At 37.9% G+C, this 19,364-nt stretch overlaps 1 protein-coding gene across 7 annotated transcripts in view; it reads right to left on the reverse strand.

Annotated features, from left to right (window-relative positions):
• Nucleotides 1-201: 201 nt before the first annotated feature.
• SNCAIP (synuclein alpha interacting protein) overlaps nt 202-19,364 on the reverse strand; it is an 82,773-nt gene continuing 63,610 nt past the window's right edge. For 6 of the 7 annotated variants that reach the window (XM_062599791.1, XM_062599789.1, XM_062599792.1 and 3 more), the window contains 4 exons: nt 17,400-17,569; nt 10,891-10,983; nt 7,301-8,363; nt 701-790 (listed from right to left, as the gene is read on the reverse strand). In XM_062599791.1, coding sequence (XP_062455775.1) covers nt 785-790; nt 7,301-8,363; nt 10,891-10,983; nt 17,400-17,569 — 1,332 coding nt within the window. In that variant the 3' untranslated portion in view covers nt 701-784. Of the gene's footprint in view, nt 791-5,487; nt 5,559-7,300; nt 8,364-10,890; nt 10,984-17,399; nt 17,570-19,364 lie in introns of all 7 variants that reach the window. The other variant, XM_062599795.1, reaches the window with a different exon arrangement.

Below are 19,364 nucleotides of genomic sequence, written 5' to 3' on the forward strand. Positions count from 1 at the left end.
GCATTTATGCATTTTTTGATTTCTTTACATTTTAAACCTGTTAAATGACCATTAAACATTAAAGAAATTCTTGACCCAACCGATTTTCTGTACTTAACTCCTGGTGCTGGATACCATCTCACTATCTCCAAAAAGAACACCAAAAAGACCAATAAACCATCTAAAGCTATAGGGAAGAAAGAATGAAATATGAGAAGTATCTGCATTCAGTGTGTCCTATTAACACTGTCTTTATTTCCTTTATACAAAAAAATAGAAAAAACAACAGACAAAACATACTAGAAAAAAAAAAAATCAATGCTTTTGCCTTGGTCTCATTGAGGAGCTGAGCAGGCAGAGTCCTGGCTGATACTTTTACAGTATCTGTCATTGAGAAAGGGAAATAAAGAAATATGACACTATATCCATGCAATAGAGGAAGTACAAAATGTGTTCAATGGCCCAACAAACATTTTGGAGGGTTGCCTGTGTCATAACAATTTTCAAACCATTACTCTTGCTCACCCATGCCTTTACACAGTACAGCTTACAAACAAGTTACATATACACATATATCATAAAAAAGTTTTGTATACGATCTAACTGCTACAAATTAAGGCATCCTAACAGTTTGCTGTTTTGCTGGTGAGGGGTATGTCTCATATTAGTGTTTTTCAAAAGGATATATCTCGGGCATTTCAAACAAAGTGAGACATCATGAGATGTGGTTTAGAGGAAGAACTCCTGCAGCTCTGGTTCTTCAGGACTTTGACTGTAAGATTTCTGGCTTTTCCTATTGATGTTATCATGCCTAGAGAGAAAAAGAAGAAAATTACTCATGGTAACAACAACGATATAAAGGGATCTGTCTTGCTTTTATTTACTCTGCTTTATCCAGTTTGCAAATTTTGAACTTTGAATTAATCTTCTTCTCTGGGCTTATTTCTCTAGGCATGGTACACATAGTACACATTTCTCAATACTGTAGATTCTTACTAACTTTCTTTTAGCTACAATTCTGCAATCAAAACTGGAAAACCACCGGAAAGACCAGGAGCTTTGTGAGTGAAATCATGAATCAGGACATTGTCAAAATGTTCTGGTAATGGGTAGAATGCACAAAAAATTCCTAGATCCTTTAGCGGAAAGTAACAAAATGATGAAAAGATTCATTACAACTAAGGAGTTGATTTGTAACTGCAAATGAAGGGAATGAGTGATATGCAGGCCTTAGTTTATATGTCTGCTTAAGTAGAAGATGGTGGCACAGGCAGTAGGAAAAATAGCAAGCAGTAATTCTACTTAAGCTTTTTTGAGGCAGGGCCTGTATCTCTTTCAACATTGTAATTTAGGTAAAATCTTAATTTAAATCATTAAGATTTTATTAGATACACAGATAAAGATCCTTCCTCTATATTGTATCTTCATTTCCACATCATGCAATTTTTTAAAAAAATCTACTGTTTGTGACACAAATCTCAGTTTTCCAGTTAAAGTAGAAAAACCAAATCCTGATCATTTGTAACATCTAAGTTCTCATCTAAGTTTTCCCCAGTTGTTTTCATAAGTCCTTCTTCTGAATCTCCGACCTGTTCCCTAATCTTCCCTTTCAGTGAAGGATTTTGGAGAAAACATCTAGGCCACAGCAACTTTCAAAATGGTTAAATGTCTTATTTTTAGCTATTACTGCTTAACAGCAAAACTCCTACTATACAATCATGGCTAGTTGGTTTGTTGTTGCAAAGGATAGATCTTGCAGGGAGGTTAAAAACCCACAGCAAAGTGTAAGGGGTATGTCTATAAAAAGCTTGCCTGAAGCTCACATATTTGTGACCCTGATTCTTGTAAACCAGATCGCTTTAATTTATGCCAGTCTACACTCACCACAAATTGCTAAATATCCACAAAAGACTGATACTTAGTATGTTTAAATAGACTTGTGGTTACTCCAGGATTTAACAGGAGCTGACCTTCTCAGAGACTGTACTTGCAGATCCAAATAAGTGGGCATGAGGCACCATGAGTGGAGTCTCCTCCACTCATCTCAATTACTGTGGCCTGTACACTGAAAGTAAGCGCAAAAGACAGAATTGAGTTTCATGAGGTAGAATTGGTAGAAATTAATTAGAGGAAGAAAATCAGGAGCATTTAAATGTTTCCCACAGTAATGTTTTGGCACTTACCATGCATTGCTGTTATCAACATTATATTTGAGTGTTAACTGTGGAGCTCTATTAAAGGATGGTTTGTAAGGTTAGGACAATTTCATTAACTATTGGGTTAGCTTAGCTTTGCAGTGCTGCAATACATTATGGGTGAGTCCCCATAGCTCTATCCAGGTAGAGGCTGTACTGGCACTCCACACACCCCACTTTGCAGCCCTATAGTTGCACCATGATCTTTAAGAGAGTTGTTTCTAGCTACTGCAGATATATCTCTAGGTGACAACACAGAACAGACATGTCTTTTACAACTGCCCCCTCTGCCTGTTGACCTGAGGAAAATACATTAGTAATATTACTAATTACTAACCAAATTTCTAGTATCTGGTGCCTGTGCCACCAGATAAGCACTCACCACCTCTTTACACAAGTGGCACTGAAATATAATCATAAGAGTTCACAACAGAACTACTATCAATTGTCTGGAACAAGGCCTAAATTATTTTTATATTGATTTTATACTGTACTAGTTTGAATCATTAAAATGTTATTAAGAAAAAGATCTTGTTTTCTAGCACACAGATTGAGATCAAAGTTGTAATTTATTCAACACTAGATCTGGCAGTGGAAAATCTGTTACACTAGACCCATTTATTATTTTAAGAGTGTCCCCGTTTATTATCTGACAGAATCCTGATGGCAAATTTTGCTGATTGACTCTGAAGTATTAGACATCTTCAGCTGTTGACAGCTGCAGCTGATACAAGGTTTTGTACTGTTAAGGTGAGTTAGTGCTCACTTTAATGTACTGCAGATCTGAAATGATTTAAAGTGTGGGAAAGAACAGTTCACTGTTCTTTCACTTACATGTAAGATGGAAATAACTACAAACATTTGTTTGGAACTGTAATACACAAGAAACTAGCAAATCTTTCCAAAAGAGGAAAAAATATCCCAACTCATCCTCTACAGCTCGCTCTTAGCTCTTATAAAAAATACGGTGTATCTAATTTTAAAAGGATACTAGAAAATGTAATATAATTTTCTACTATTAAGCTGTGAACAATTTGAAAAAGTAAAGTATAAGACCTCAAGGTAAGTATTTTGAATGAAGAAATAAAACAAACAAAAGAAATAGAAGCTGAACAAAAAACAGCTGGAATCTGGTGGACAAAAATGTCATTTGATTCCAGGTAGATTTCCTATAATGCTTTCAGATTTCAGAACTTGCTAACAAAATCCCCCATATAAGAGTTTGAGTTAAAATAAGTTTGGGACTGTATCCCGTAGTATAACCCATCAATACAATCACCTACAATGATTGTAGATGATTGCAGAAAGCTTCTTTTTTGAGTAGCTCTGAAATGATAATTACACAGTCTCCCCAGACCATCCAGAGAAAAATTTAGACTGTGTCCAGGGACTTGTAGTGCACATGATGGCAATGTTTTTCTAAGTTTCACAGTCTACAGGGCAACCACTCCTTTTGCTCATTCAAAAACCATGAAACAGACTAAAAAGTATCACAAAAGCTGGCTTGGAAATTTTGGGAACATTCAGGTCTGTGTTCTGACTTTTGATGACCACAATACATTTTCCATTTTTACGTGAATTTCGGAAATCTAACACTACACTGTGTTGCACACTATTTGCTGACTTTTGTCCTAGTAAGAGAACCTCTTCAAGCTGTGCCCTCACTGTATCCAGCGCTCCTTGTTTCCCGTTCCCTTCAGAAAGCCCCAGACTGCCCTGCTCAACCCCTTTTCCCCTCTCTTAAAGAAGAAAGAAAGAACAGATCAGGCACATACTTGCTCTTGAGATACTTTCTCTGCCACCACCTATACCAGTCCTTTCACTTTGGGGACGACTGGCAATTTCCCTTAAACTGACTCTCTCATTTTCCAAGTGCTCCACTGTCAGGGGAACACCATGTGGAGGAGCAGGCTGGGGACATGGTGGTTCAGCTGCGCCTGCCAGCATGGCTAGAATGGCAGGCCCAACCCCGACCCTCATTTTTCCAGCAGGCGATTCTGAAAGCTGCAGCCAGACCTGCAGTATCTCTTACAACGAGAGGTAAGAGGAAATGCCGTGCTGCCAGGGACTTCTCACACAGGAGGATTTACGTGAAGCTACATCCTATTACGAGAACTGGTTACATCTGTGAGATGGTTCTAACATATGGATGAGATTAATGATCTTGTATCTCCCCACTGTTTGGATGGAAAACTGGGCCTTTGACCGGAGACCACTCACAGATGCCACATGGAACTGCTCAGGTACAGTAGTTTTCTGCAGTGGAATTTCCCTGTATCTTTAGGAGAGAATGAAAACTCCAGAAACCTCACAGTTCTGTATCTGGTTTCACATACACTGTGTCAATGATTTCAGAACAAGACTCCCTTTTGAATTATGAAAATTCATAAATGTACCAAACACAAACGAAAATGTGTTTTAAATAAGGGAAGTTCCTGGCATTAGAAAACAAGTGAGTAAAGAAATCTCTTAGGCATTTAGAAAAGAATAACTTGAAAGTGATACAAGCTCCTGAATTAGAGAATGATTAATTTAAAATTTTCTGCAGAAGTACCTTCAAATGTATAGCTTTAGTGTGAACAGTTGTTTTCAAGCTTTATGAAAGGATTTACATCTCAGTTTAACAGAAAAAACCCTATTATCACATTAATTCTGGAATTGCTACAGTAGAACAAAAGCGACAGAGAAGCATTATAAAGCATTTGCTTATAAAACAAGTCAAGTACTGTTTTTTCCAACGTGTCTTTATGGATCTTGAAAGACTGGCATTTATCCGCCTGATACTCCCGATGGAATATATCTAAACTCAGGAGATTAAACATAGTTAAAGTTAACAGACTTTTTAACTTTAAAAGTCTGAGGGAGAACAAGGAAAATGTGCAAAAATAGGAGAGCACTGCACTTAAAGAACAGCATTCCACCTCACGTTCTTTTTTGTACTCTATAGTTAGAGAAGAACTGTAGTGTTTTTGCTCTCTTCATGAGAGGAAATTTAATTTCCACTCTCATCTAGTATTTGACTTCCATTCAACAGAGGCTGAATACCCAGCCAAAGTGAGCTAAACTCCTTGGTGAATTTATGACTTTGACTACTTTTTATACATGCTTAGAACTGAACTCTTGTAGCCAGTTCACTGGTGACATCAGCAAAAATCCATCATAAATTTCTATTTTCCTAGGAATTTAAATATTCATCTATTTTCTCTTGTGCATCAATCAATACTACTATTCAGCTATGAGTAATTTTAGCAAACATGCAATTAGAGGAAAAAAGTGACAGAAATACTGAACTTCACCATGCATAAGCACATACCAAGCATAGTTACACAGATGTTCTTCATTCAGCGTGCTAGAGGAAAGACTGGTGTAGATGAAGTAAGGCCCCTAAGGAAGTACAACATACAAATCGGTTGAAAACATGCAAAGAGCTTAACACATGCATAATATGGAAGTCTATCAAAACATGCAAATAACCACTGCAATTTTTTTATTTTTGAAGTTATAAAACAAGGCTAAATCTGTTGTTACCTCTTCAAGCTATGTGCAGGGGTTCTTTGAGTTGGTATTAAAGTTTTCTTTTTTCCCCCTACAATTTTGAGGTTTGGCAATAGCAACATGCAAATGTGGCCCTTTCATAGGTAACATGCATTTTACAGTGCAAGTGTCAATACTGTTAAGATTCGCTCACCTAGCTCTTCAAACTTCTTAGGGCGTCTTAGCTTATGAAAGCTATTTATGAGCTTACTGCCTATCAGAACATCTTTGAAGACAGACTGCCTTGCATTCTACCACTAAAAAATACAAATCACCCTTTCAAATAAATTTGCTGTTATATTATGAAAATATTTCTATGTTAAATTGGCAGTTCGTCTAGACAATCCATGAGTTATTTATAGGCTACAATCAGCAGCCCGTATTATGATTCTTGGTAAACTTTATTAACTGCACTTCTACTTCAATCTAGCTTGTTTGGTCTGCTTTGAAGTATTAATTTCATTTAACATTCTGGTATGACACTATTCTATCCACAGTATCCATTAATATGGAACACTTTCACTATTTTCTAATTTTCTCTTTCCACTTTTTTTTCCATGCTCATTTTATCTTCTCTATGCCTAAGATTTTCCTGTGTTTTTCTCCCACTACCTTGTCATACTTTTTACAGTATATAATTCACTATTCCTCCTCCTTCTCTTGGCCTGCTTTATGTTCTCTTTTTTTTTCATCTTGAAATTATTCCTTCACTTTCATCCACCTCTTCCCTCACTTTCACAGAGGATTAAATGATACGCCACTCCCTCTCACTCAATTCTTTATTCTATCTCCAGACATTCACACTTCTCTTTGCCATATACAAGCACGCTGTGGTCACAGTACTTCCTACCTCTATTTTCATTCAACATCTCTTCCTTTCTCTTGCAAGAGATATTTGTTTGGAGTAGTTTTTCTCCTTTCCTTGGCCTCCCAAGAGAGCCAGCCTTCTGACTGGAGCAATCCCTCTATTGTGATCCCAGAAAGAGCCTTGCCTGTGGTAAGGGGATGATCCAGCTTCAGCACATGTTACTATAGACCACCCATAGGTGGTCTGCCAAGAGCAGACTGCATACTGTGAGGAGAGGATGTGCAAAGGAGATTGAGTACTGATAGCTTAGGCACCTAGGGGATGGCTGTACCTCCCACAGAAGCAGGAAGGACCTCTTCTGCTATTTTTCCTATTTATATTCTGACATCTATTTTTATCCTGTCACCTTCATTGGTCATGGCTACAGGACAGGGCTAGTCCTTCAGTTATTTACTCCCCAAAAATCCCATGGATTCAAGTCTGACATTCTCACAACACTAAACATTCATTCCGGGTCAATCACATCTTTGTGGAGAGCTTTTGATAGAGAGCAAACATACTGCATGCACCAGAGCAGAGACTCTGCATACAAGCAGCACCTGCCTCTCCTTGAAAAAGCCTTCCAAAATTAAGACAGTGGACTGGCCTTCTACTGGTCATATACAGTAGAGCGTTTGTGGAAATCCTCTTGCTATAGTAAGGTAGGAATAAGCTGCTCTCAAAACTATTCATTATTTAAAAAGAAAAGAGAAGAAAAGGCTCTTCCTCCTTTTAGTGCACTCACTGTCTTGTTTCTTCCTTTTACGGGAGTTGCTGGATTTCCCTTGCTATCTGCTGTCTTCCTTCCTAATGAAGTAAAAGGCAGTGTTGATGAGGTTTTGATTAGGTTTGCTGTTTGACAGTTGTTGTTGTTATTCTGGTTACCACTCAGTGTCTCCATTATGGATCTAAAGGTTCCAAAAGGTCTTTTCAGCTGGTCCCCAACTGGTTCTCCAGTGCTAGGTGGTGCCCGCAAAAGTGCTTTACCCCGGTCTTTATCCTTTTCCTCATTCAGTTCTGTCTCTGTCAGCTCCACCTGCACCACAGGCTCCTCAAAGGTTACTCTGAGTTTCAAATTTTGGGAGGTTCTGCGCTTTGAAGATGGAGACTTGAGGGCACTTTTAGGGCTTGTGGCAACCTTTTGAGCAATGGCACTATCAGAGCTGGATGGAGAGTTGTCTCCAGAAAACTGGCTCTGAGATACAGTACCAGACTGATACTGGGATTCACTATCTGGATCGCTGCTCTCTGAAGTAGGGGAAGGACTGTGGCCATCCACAGACTTAGAAACTCTGATACCAAAAGGGAAGCGGCGCCCTGCTGCTGAAGTATGTTTCTTAATCATCAGATGCAAACTTTCTGTGCTCTCAACACTTTCTACTATGGGTTGAGGCCTTGGTTTGTCAGTTCTTTTCACAGGAGTGTTCTTATGGTCCTCAGAATTAGCTGAGTCTGTGTCAGACTCACTGAGAGATCTCTGCATAAGTTGCCTCAGTCTGGCTAACTTCAGCTCCCTTTTCTCTGGCAGAATCTTCTTCACATTCTTGGAGGAAGCATGAGCATCCTGAAATTCCAAAGAAAGCTTTTCCTGCATACAGACATTTTCAGAGATTTCCTTTCCCAACAACTGGCGTAGGATTTTATCCGAGTCCTCATCTTTTATCTTGGCCCGAGTGCGGCTAGAAGTTCCCAGGCTGCCAAGAATCTGAATCCCATCTTGGGTGTTCAATTTACTTTTTGGTAGAGACAATTCATCTGCTTCAGAAGGTTTCCACTGGGGTTTGCCAGAAGCAGGAGATGATGGTGAGCTTAAAAAAAAAGGGGGAGGAGAAAATTTCAACACCACAGGCAAATCAATGAACATACAGAATGTGAAACTGCCATTTCCAGTGTTCATGTCCATCCCAGCTTATTGTTACTCGTACTCTTCATCGTTACTCACACGGAATTCATTATTTTGATGCTAGAGTGAAGACTGCAAAGAGAAGGATATAATCCTGCTTCCATTCCTAACTGGGATTTGAATCTGTTTCTTTATTTTTTTTTTTCCTTGAAAGAATACTCCTTAAAACCAAAACTTAGAATGGTCATTTCAATACCAAAGATGACTTTCTGAGGATGGTTTTAGAGAAACTATAATTTCTTATTTCTATGGGGGCTAGTATGTTTTAAAAGGTTGGGGGGGGGGGGGAAACCCACAGACATTAAAAAAAAAAAAAGGGCAAACCAAAATGCTCTACTCTTCAAGTCACATCATAATACAAAAGTAGTTTATTCTAAATGCAGTAAAAATACCAGCTGTCTGTATAGCAGCGATTCCATATATCTTAAACTTCATCTGGTATTGATAATAGCCATATAAGACTACATAAAAAGTCAGGGTCATTCACACTCAAAACCTTTTCAGATATGAAATACTGAAAGCATGAAAAAGGTGACATGAATTTATTTCAGTACTACTAGAACAATAAATTAAATTTAGAACTGCAAATGTTACAAAGTGAGGATACAGCAGTCTCAAGTCTGATTCGTAAAGAACGTAAATTACAGAGCTCAGTTCTTTCCCCATGACATACCTGAGAGCTCGTGAAACTCCACATTCTTATTATAAACTGCCTTTCCTCTGAGCAAGGGTAAAGTGACAAAATTAAGGTTAGTGTGAGCCACTAAATCCATGAATCTCATTTCCTCCCATTTCCAAGAAAATTCTATTCTGAAGAGTCCATAGTTACAACAGTATACAAAATTCACATATATCACTAGCCACTTCAACTCATTATGAGCTTTTTTTTATTGTGGGAATATATGCAAATCAAAATGACGACACTAAAGAGTATATATGTATCTAGAAGCAACATAAGAATCTAAACCTATTAGAAGGGTTAGATTCTATTATATCTACTGCTGTATCTTTGCAAGATGATCATATCCACGAGTGAATTCTAGCTGGGAGGAAAGGCAGCAACTAACTATGAAATCAAGCTAAAATAACATAATACCACTTTCAAACTAACTCATTTAATTAAAAAGGTGTTGAAACCTACCCTTCCACAGAAATAATGAATGATGAGAAATCACCTCACCTTATCCAATACTGAAAGTGAGTCCTGGAGCTCACCACTACTCAGAGACAAAATCACCGGAAAATTTCAGCCAGCAAAAATTACAGAAACCAAACAAGCTGCAAGACAGCATTTGGTCCCATTATCTCTGTTAGGCTGGCAGACAGGGAAGACAAAGACCATGAGTCTACAACTCTTCCCAATGTGTTTTTTTACTTTAGCAAGAGTTTGGATTTGTTAGTCAGTTTTCAGTCTTTTCCTAGCCCATGCTCCTCTGTATAAATACATCTCTAAACCCAGTATCTTTATTTGTCACCTATTTCTGTAATGATTTGCATTTGCATGAAGCACTGACAGATTTACTTCAGAAATATGGAGCACTTGCTTCCCATAGCGCATGAAATTTAATAAAAATGGAACAGAAAGCAGTCATTGTTCCTACACATTCACACTTGATGGCCCAAAGCTCAGACCACTGATGTCAGCAGGAGCTTTTGTGTTGGGTTTATACTTTAACACGTATTTGGCTCCCTACAACTCTGAAACAAGGAAAAACATGGTATCTGTTTTCTAGATGAGAAACTGAATTAGAAAATAATGATGAATTGAGTCCTGTTTGTATGAGTTACTTTTCCCCTTTCAGCGTCTGCTTGAGATTGCTACCTAGAGTGAAGTTGTGTGCTTACTTGACTTACATACATCACACTGGAAGTTTATGGTAGAATCATTTAGGCTCCAGTCTTTAGGTTACTCAGTTTGTGTCTTTATCTGGGACTGGTACTGACAATATAAATTAAACATAAGAATTCTGTAGCTTTGACTTTTTATACAAGCTACTACAGGCAAAATTTAATGAGCATAAGAAGTCTTATTAATCTGAAAGCAGGTTTTGTTGGTAACTGGCTTTATAAATTACAGCTGGCAGGAATATATGGTGGACTACCACAAGGTCAAACTTTACAATTTTCCTAGGGGTTTCTATGATTCTCTGCTATTCATCTAATACAAAATATATTCTGTTCCACTGTAAATCTGATTTTTACTCTTCTGGGGAACAGGGACTATTAATTTCATACTCAAAATGTCCAATATTTATACAACTTCATGCACTGTCAAATTCTAACAGCTCAGCTTCAAGTCCACAAGGTAAAAGAAACAGACTTACTTTGACAGAACACATTTACTATTCAGACAGGTCACAGCTTCTCCTGAAACTGCTCAACACCAGGAAACTGCTCAAATCTAAGATATAGTAGAATTCCAGTCACGTTACCTTGGAGTCGTGGGCACTGACTTGCCCTCTGAACGCTGGGCTTCTAAAAGCTGCTGCAGTTGGTTCTGCAATGTCACACGTTCCACTGTCTGCCTGTAAAAAAATATAAGATTGTTTAACCTGTATCTTAAAATTGCCAGCCTTAGTACAGTACAGGATAAATGATACCACTTATTCAATTTCATATTCAAAAGAGAAGCTCCATTCACCTATAATTTAAGTAGGAAATAAGATAGAGATTTTAAATATTAACATAAACAAAGGCAGTTAGCACTCCTGTAAGTTGTCTCTGAACCCCTGTGCATTGTGCAATCACTGTACAACATCATCCGAGAGCTGCTTATTTACCAAGAATTATTTATTACACTACACACAAGCATAACTGTGGAATTGTAAGCAGCAGTTTGCTGGAACTGAATGACTCACAAAAAGTAGTATCCCAGAAACAAGCACATCATGTCAGAGTGAACTTAAGGTCACTTGGTTCCTGTTCAGTTCAATAAAGGAAGGGGAGCGGGACAGATTAAAAAGCCTCTTCCCACATTTGGTGGATGTCCTTTACTCAGTTGAACAATGGCTCTCAAAACTGCTCTTTTTCTCACTGCAAATGAACTCAGAGAGGAGCTTTTGCGTGTTGGGTAGCCATGGTCCAATCTATCTCAGACTGCAGGACAAAGCTAAGTATGTCCAGACACAAACTGTATCTGCTTGCTGCACAATCTTATCGAAGGTCCTACATGTGCTCTGCACCCACCTTATATTTAGTAGTGTTTAGATACTGCAGTTTATCACTTTCAGTGTGACGCTGTGATCTACGTTCAACAATTTTAGAAAGCAAATTTAGAAAGAAAAAGATTATATTAGAATTATAGAATTATAATTTTAGAAAAAAAAAAAGTTCTAATAGGTATTAACTGGCACCAGAATCTAGCAGAACATAATCTTATCAAGAGGCTAACGTATCTATAAACACAAAAGTTAACTTGAAAAATGTTCACTCAGTTTAATACGATTATCTTCTGCAAATCTTCAAGTACTTCTACGAAAATAAATGAATAAATCAATTTGCCACAAAAATTCTCCCTTTTCCTGCCTCATCCAACGCTGGCCTTCCATTCTAACATGTAACCACCACTTCAGCTTGTGGATTACAACAGGTAACATTTATTCATTTTGTGATATATTTTAAGTTCAAGCACCTCTAAATACTGTACAGATACAAGTACTGGGAAACTACTGGAAAAACAGAGACTTCCAGCTTTTCACTGCTGTGTACATCCTGTCTTTCACCTGGAATACAAACAGCACATTTAGTTTTACTTGCTTCGCTGTCTTTCATTTATGGATAAAGTTACATTATTCTGAGTGAGGCTCTGATTAGAAAAAATGACCATGTGAAAATAACTTTTTATCTGTTTCTTCCAGTCTCTGCTTCTGTTGCTGTAGAAGTAATATGTTTCAGTACTTTTAATCTTATTAGACCTGCAGAACTAATATAGTTCTCTGACAGTGAGCTGGATTCCTTCCTAGCTCACATACCATCAGCAGAATAGTTAACTAAGTTCCAAGCGCAGAGTCTTTATAGCTGGCAACGTCAACGCCAGAAAGAAGCCAGATGACTTTTTAGGCTGTGGGTTGTACTCACAGGGCTGACAAAAAAATAAACATCTTTACTTGTAAAATATCAGACTGGGTCTGAAAAGTACTAAAGAAATAAGAGTGGGATATTGACATACTGCCTTGCCATTACCATTTTGAATACAACCATGCTTTACATAGATCTTTCCTTCAATTTTCCTTCTTCCTTCCTCTCGCCTACACGTTCCCTTATACTATTTTAAAATCACTCCTACCATCTGTCAGCATTGGCTTACACTGTAACTCCCCAGATACCCTCTTTTGAGAGCCAGGGAAATTTTTATTTGAGATTAGATTGTGATTCATTTTATCTGTTTCACTTGCCTTTTATGATTTCCTCAACATCTATTTCTGTATGACTAAATAACAAGGAAAACTAACAATTATATATAGTGAGAATTAATGTGAAACATAATTCTTCCAGAGAGGTAGATAACAGGTTGTTACACCTTTAAATGTCTGACACCTCTTCTAATGAATTGCTGCCCTTATTCTAGGTAAATATTTTATTACTCTGTGAGAATTAGTTTCTTCCATTTTCTCAGTTTGACCATTTAGTATGTATTTTCCAGCACGCAAACCCACACATCCTTCCAGCACAATCCCTGAAGAAATATTATATCCATACATATATGTAGTGTGTGTGTATATATATATATAAATATATTATATATATGGATATACTATATATTATTTATATACATATAAAATATATATATATATATATCTAAAATAACATTGAACATTAATGCATCATAGCTTCTTGGAACAGCAATATTGCTAAGTAATAAAAACAGACAGATTCAGTACGTAAGAATATCACTGTAGTTTTAACGGTCAGATTTACTTTATGATATTTAATGTCCAAATTCTGAAGGTCTGTCTTAGTTTATATAATGTTCCCACAAAGCACTATATAAGAACCTTGGCATGTCTCCTTAGAAGACCCAAGTTTGCTCCTAATGAAGTCAGGGAGTTCAGTCACTGAACATGAAATATGTTGAGGCACTGGGCACTAATGAAATGTCTTTCATGGTATTCTGACTTACTGCTTTGTCTGGTTTCAAATAAAACAAACAATGACCACTCTATATAGCTGAAAATAAAACAGCTCACCTAAATAAATAAGATATAAACATTGTAAAATTTATACAGTTTCTTATTACACTTTTATATAACTATTATTACTGCACAAAAAGAAAAATCAAACAATATGCACACACCATATATTACCATTATAATCATTTTTATTTATTCAGGTATTTTTATAGCTATTCCTATAAAGTTTCAAGATAATTATGGATTTTGTATATAGACTATAGAAAAGTAGTACAACAGAGAATATTCAGCCACTTTCTGATCCTCATCTTTTGACCAAGGTTTGCTTTGATCATTGGCCTGCTAGAGATTTTGGCTTTATAGTGTATCAAAGAGATCACTAAGTGGCTGGTTCATTTATTGCTTTGCACATTCAGCTGCAATCCTTTGGGAATAAAGGGAGGATGGTCTGTGATCAAGTGGCATTGTAAAAGAAGTGCAGAGAAGCATTATTTTATGTCATTGGTTCTAACTGCATCTTCTCAGGCCAGGAAAACCTAAACAATACTTAGTATAGTCAGTGATGAAAAACATGTATTTGTGTAAGCAGGAATTTTCAGGTCTGGTATCTAAGGTTTTTTTAGATAATAAATATGCTACTGATGAGATCAGCGAGGGAATAACAAAAATTTTAAGACCTACGGAGACCTCAGGAAGTGAAACTGAAGCCAACATTTTACACAGGCTCTGTGAAGAACTTGTGTCACTGTCTTGGGTATCCTCTTTAGTTCAAAAAAATCCTACTGAATTGACCAAACCTCTGTACTTAGCAAGAGAGGCAAACCAAAGCCTTTATTCTAAAGCCAGTAACAGCAGCTTTTGTGGACTATTTTTCTTTTTACTTAGGAAAAGAATTTCTTGGTTCTCCTCCTCTTGCAGAGCATGGTCTCAGTTCATTCTCTTGTGAAGATTCAGTGGAACATTTCTAGCTATTGTGTTTTTCCTTCTCTCAAATACCAAGGCTTTTCCCTCTGAATAGAGACATAGACCCAACTCTAAATGTTTTGCTATACGTTTTTTATATCTTTAATCTGAGTTGCTTTGCATCAGAAGCCACAAAATGTGAACCTTCCATCGGATTGTAAACTTACTGGTTTTGTGCCTTTTTTCAGGAAGAGCTCCAAAGAGCTTGACAGACTGGGGTAATTTCTCTCTAGAACTGTTCAGTGTTGCATTGACGGCTAGAAGAGCTCATAAAAGTATCAAAGCAGCACCCCCTTCTTTGTTTTAGTGCCTTTAAAGGTAGGTGTTGTGAGGTCCTAATCTAAGGTAGTTTGTTCTGAAAGCAGTCTTGATGTGGGCTTTCCTTAAGGAAAGCATGCTCACGTGTGATGTTGCTCTAGTGCAACACTGATGACTCATCTTTCTGTGGGGATATACAGTGCTACCAGGTAGAAGTCCTTATGCCTGGCTGATAAGTACCCCCAGGAAAACGTCTGAAGACAGCTTACATGCTCAGCTTCTCTAAAGCATTTCTCACATTTAAAACAGCTGAAGAAAGATTGGGAGGCAGATCAGGACTTACTGAGTTGTCCTGAGCAGTCAAGTAATCTGTCATGATCCAGCCATAGCTTCTCCGCCTCTAGAACAAGATCCAGAAGTAGGTGGAGAAAATATAGTAAAGCCAGCACAGCTGCCCAAATCGGAGCCTTTCCAATGCCGTTTAAAGTACCTTAAACTGTAGATTGGTCTTTTGCCTGTTGCCATATGATGCTTTGGGGATCTTCAGAAGTGCTAGGGCCATTCTATCTTCCTACTACACTAGAGGTAAGACTCCTTGAAAAACTTTGCCAATTGCTTCCTTCAGGCCATGAGTACATCCTTGAATTTTTATGTAGCCCTCTGATGGGGCTACAAAACAGGGCAGGAGACTTCTTTCACTATCCTCTCTGACTCCTGAGCATAGGCCTCCGAACGCAATGCACAGCTTCCGTTAAGAGCCTACTTGGGGCCTGAGGCTGGTAGCCAAAACAGCCATGCAGAAGCTGCTCTTTCAAGCAGAAAATAGAATATTTCACTGCCTCAGTAAACTGCAACAGGGCCGCCCAAGAGACACGCACAGCCCTTTGTCTTCGTAAGAGAGGGAGAAAAGGCAGCTGCTGCACTTTGCAGAACTAAAGCTGAAGCCTGAAAAAATAGGCTGCTGAAGGGAAGCAGATATAATTCCAGCTGAGACAAGCAAAGGAACCCATGAGGAACCAAATAAGAATCATTTAAATGACTTCCTATGCTTGTAGTCCAAGAGATGACAGAGGGAGCTTAAAAAGTGTTAATGCTCTTGTCAGGAAAGTCAGAACTAGGCTCTATGTCTATGGGAGCCTGCTGACTAACAGAACAAGTCTTTCTTTTTCACATGAGAGGTAACAGTTAAATATCGAGAGAACACTGTGTAGAACTGAAACATGGAAAACTCATGGTTGCCATTTCTACTTCTCATTTTTACTTTTGCTAAGTTATAGGGAATAAAAATCTCATTGGATATTGAGATGAGTCAGGTGCTGACATAGGCTACTTAGAAAACCTCCTATGCACTTTTATATGGGGGTGTGTGTGTGTGTGTGTGTGTGTGTGTGTATACATACATATATATTTTTTAGCAAATGAACCAACTACAAAATATCTGGTACTTTTAAATGTCTAGTCTGACACAGTGTTCACTTAAACCATCAAAATTGTGAAACTTAAAATAATTTCAATTTCATTGTTTCATATTTGTGAAAGTTTAAATGTAAAAGAAGAGTGAATCAGAGAAAATGTTTCTATAACATAAATGCTTAGAGGTACCTACAAAAACAGGCATACTTAAATGTAGTAATGTACTCTATAATGACAAAGGGAGCAGATTGCTACTACATATTCTTTCTGTTGTAATACAGTAAAAATACATGCAGGTTTACAGCAAAAGTTAGAATTATTATTTTCAAGTTATGCAGTCTGCAATTCTAAAGTTGTTCCAACCACATGATGCTTTCATAAAATGATATGGTTGTTACAAAACATGAGATTTTCAAAAGCTATTTTCACGGTCTGTGGTAGTCAAAAAGCACTTGATCATGTCCTTAAGCAGGAACCAAAAGTTAGGTTAATGCAGATGGTTTCCGAGAGTTTCATCTTATGAGGTAATAGACATGCTCAGTCACAATAACTGTATCCACAGTAAAAGCAAACAGTTGCCTATTTAATGTCTCAACCTACCAGGTTCTTTATAGATCATTTATTAAAAATCATACTAAAATACTCCAGCCAGCCCCTATGAAGAAAAAATACAACACAAACATTTCCTGAGTAGCCACTGTGGGCTTTGGGAATCTTCCAAGTTCAAACAAAACTTCCAACTGCTATTTCCATCATTCCTCCCAACATCAACACCCAATACTTTAGCTGGGAAGAGCCACTCACTGTATATAATATATAAATGCATGCCATGTGAACAGAAAATACGATTAGCAAAGATGTGATTCCAAGGTATTCAAAGGGGAAAAGGGAGAGGATTGCTTACATATATACATATAAAGACAAGGATATTTCACACATACCTTCCACTCCCATTCCTTTCACATTCACAGCAAACTGCCACCAAGAAACAGCTGAAAAACTGAACTGCTAAGGAGGCAAAGGAGCAAATAGTTGGAAATGGCAAAGAGTCGAGAAATAAGGGAGAAGTATGAACTGTCAAATAGCACATGTAGAGAGAAGGTACACTGTTGATAAATTGAAGAGAAGGGACGGTAATGTTTTCCCAATGATCTCTCTGTTAAGATTTAAACACTTACTCCTTCAGTTGCTTAGTTAGCTTCACAACCTGAGAGGCCAATGACATGCAAGTTTCCACAACCACTAAGTAGCGGGAACACATGGTGTGTCCGTGTCGCTCGGCACTTTGTGAGGGTTTCTCTCCCGCATGGTTTTGCATAGTGACATTTGCTCCATATTCAACCAATGTCTGTTAAGACACAGAAGGCAACATTGAGAGCTGTAAACATAAATCAGCTGTGATTTTTGATCAACAACAAGAACTGCTAGGCCCAGAGCACTCCTGATTAGAATGTTTGAAAACGCTGGTCTAAGCTGATCATTTTTAAAAATCAATCGATCAACCAAGTCTGCATCACCCAGAACTCCCAATGCATACCACCACCAAAAAAAAAAAAAAAAAAAAAAAAAAAAAAAAAAAATCTATCATCTATCACTGAGGTGCAAGGCTAGCACAGCAGAGTGTGCTGTTCTTTCAGATCATTATTAAAAGACTATTTGTCCTTCCTCTGTCTTCTCTGTTCAACTTTAATTAATGCATTTTCTGCTAATTTGATATGTAGCATAGCATGACTTGTACCATTCATACTGTGATGGGGATCACCAAATGAAAACAGAACACATGCATTTTGATTCTCCATCGAGCTGTAATAATACATTTTTTCAGGTGAGCTTTCCTATGTATGACTGAACACTGTGCTAACTTTGCACATGCTGATGCAAGTACAGGAGATGCAAGCAAGTGCAATTCAGAGGACATCCATGCTAGATAAAAATCAAGGTCCAGGGAAGCACCAACACATTGGTAGTCAGTTTTTAAATGAATGGTGCTGAGCTGTAAATGCTTACAAGCTCTGGTGTCTGCTGTTCTGGGGATTTCTAGACTGCAGCACACTGCAACACATCCTAAGAATCTGAATTTAGGAATGCCTTTGCTACGATATTTGCTGACTCTTTTTGTGGTTTAGCTCTCAATTTTCTACCACAGCAGAATCCCTGTGTTTAAAACAATCAGCATACAGGTCTCAATGTCCTGATTCCTCAGCCAAGGGACATTTGGAAATGAAAGGTATGGCACACACTTTCCAACAACTCCAGTAGGTCACAGAGCCACAACTTCCTTTTGTAGGAAAAAAAAATGTAGAATGATATTTTTTGATGCTGAAAGCTTTGTACTTGCTTGGCTTTCCCCATTATCTTTTTAAAAGATCCTGAAATATTTGTCAGCATCCAGACTTTAGGTGAAATAAGAGCTCAGTCTGACATACACCTCTGTGGTACCTGTGCTCCTACTGGAGAACCCCAGCCTACATCTAGAGGTCTGTTCAGGTTGTGAGCATGGCATTTGGGTGACATCTGGGACTTGAATCCAGAGTGTTGTAAGGGAAAAAGAAGTTCTGCCAGGCTGACCTCAAGAGATGCAATAACTGAAATAAGATTTCAAACCAATCCTTCACTTTTTCTGGTTAGTTTGTAATGATCTCTGTTATATACTATTTGCTTTACTGTAGTGCCTAGAACAGGATTTAATTGTACTCAGCAATGTTCAAATATATACATCGCTCACAGCATTTTGGAAAAAAATGCTGAACAAAACCCTAATGTATCCAGCAACTACAGCATCATTAACATACACATATACACATGCAGGAGAGAAAGAAGGTGGCTCAGCTCCTAATTGACCTATCCAGGCAGAGCCAGGGGGTTGTAGTTTGCCTACAGCTTGATGTGGCTTTCTTGACTCAGAATAGCAGGCACAAAGACATCTGCTGACAGGAGAAAGGAATGGTAGTCTCTCTTGTCTACTGAATCTGTATAGAAAGAAAACTTCAGAAGAGTCTTGCACTGCAGCTCATGGCAGCAATTTGGGGTTAATTTGCTGGTAAAGAAAAGCAGGAAAGGGAGGAGTTATGACCTTGTAAAAAGCAATACTGTAATTCGGAAGACACCAAGAACGTCACTTGCTCATAAGAATAGTGAATAAG

This window comes from Rhea pennata, chromosome Z (assembly GCF_028389875.1).
Source record: "Rhea pennata isolate bPtePen1 chromosome Z, bPtePen1.pri, whole genome shotgun sequence".
In the NCBI taxonomy this organism is placed as follows: Eukaryota; Metazoa; Chordata; class Aves; order Rheiformes; family Rheidae; genus Rhea; species Rhea pennata.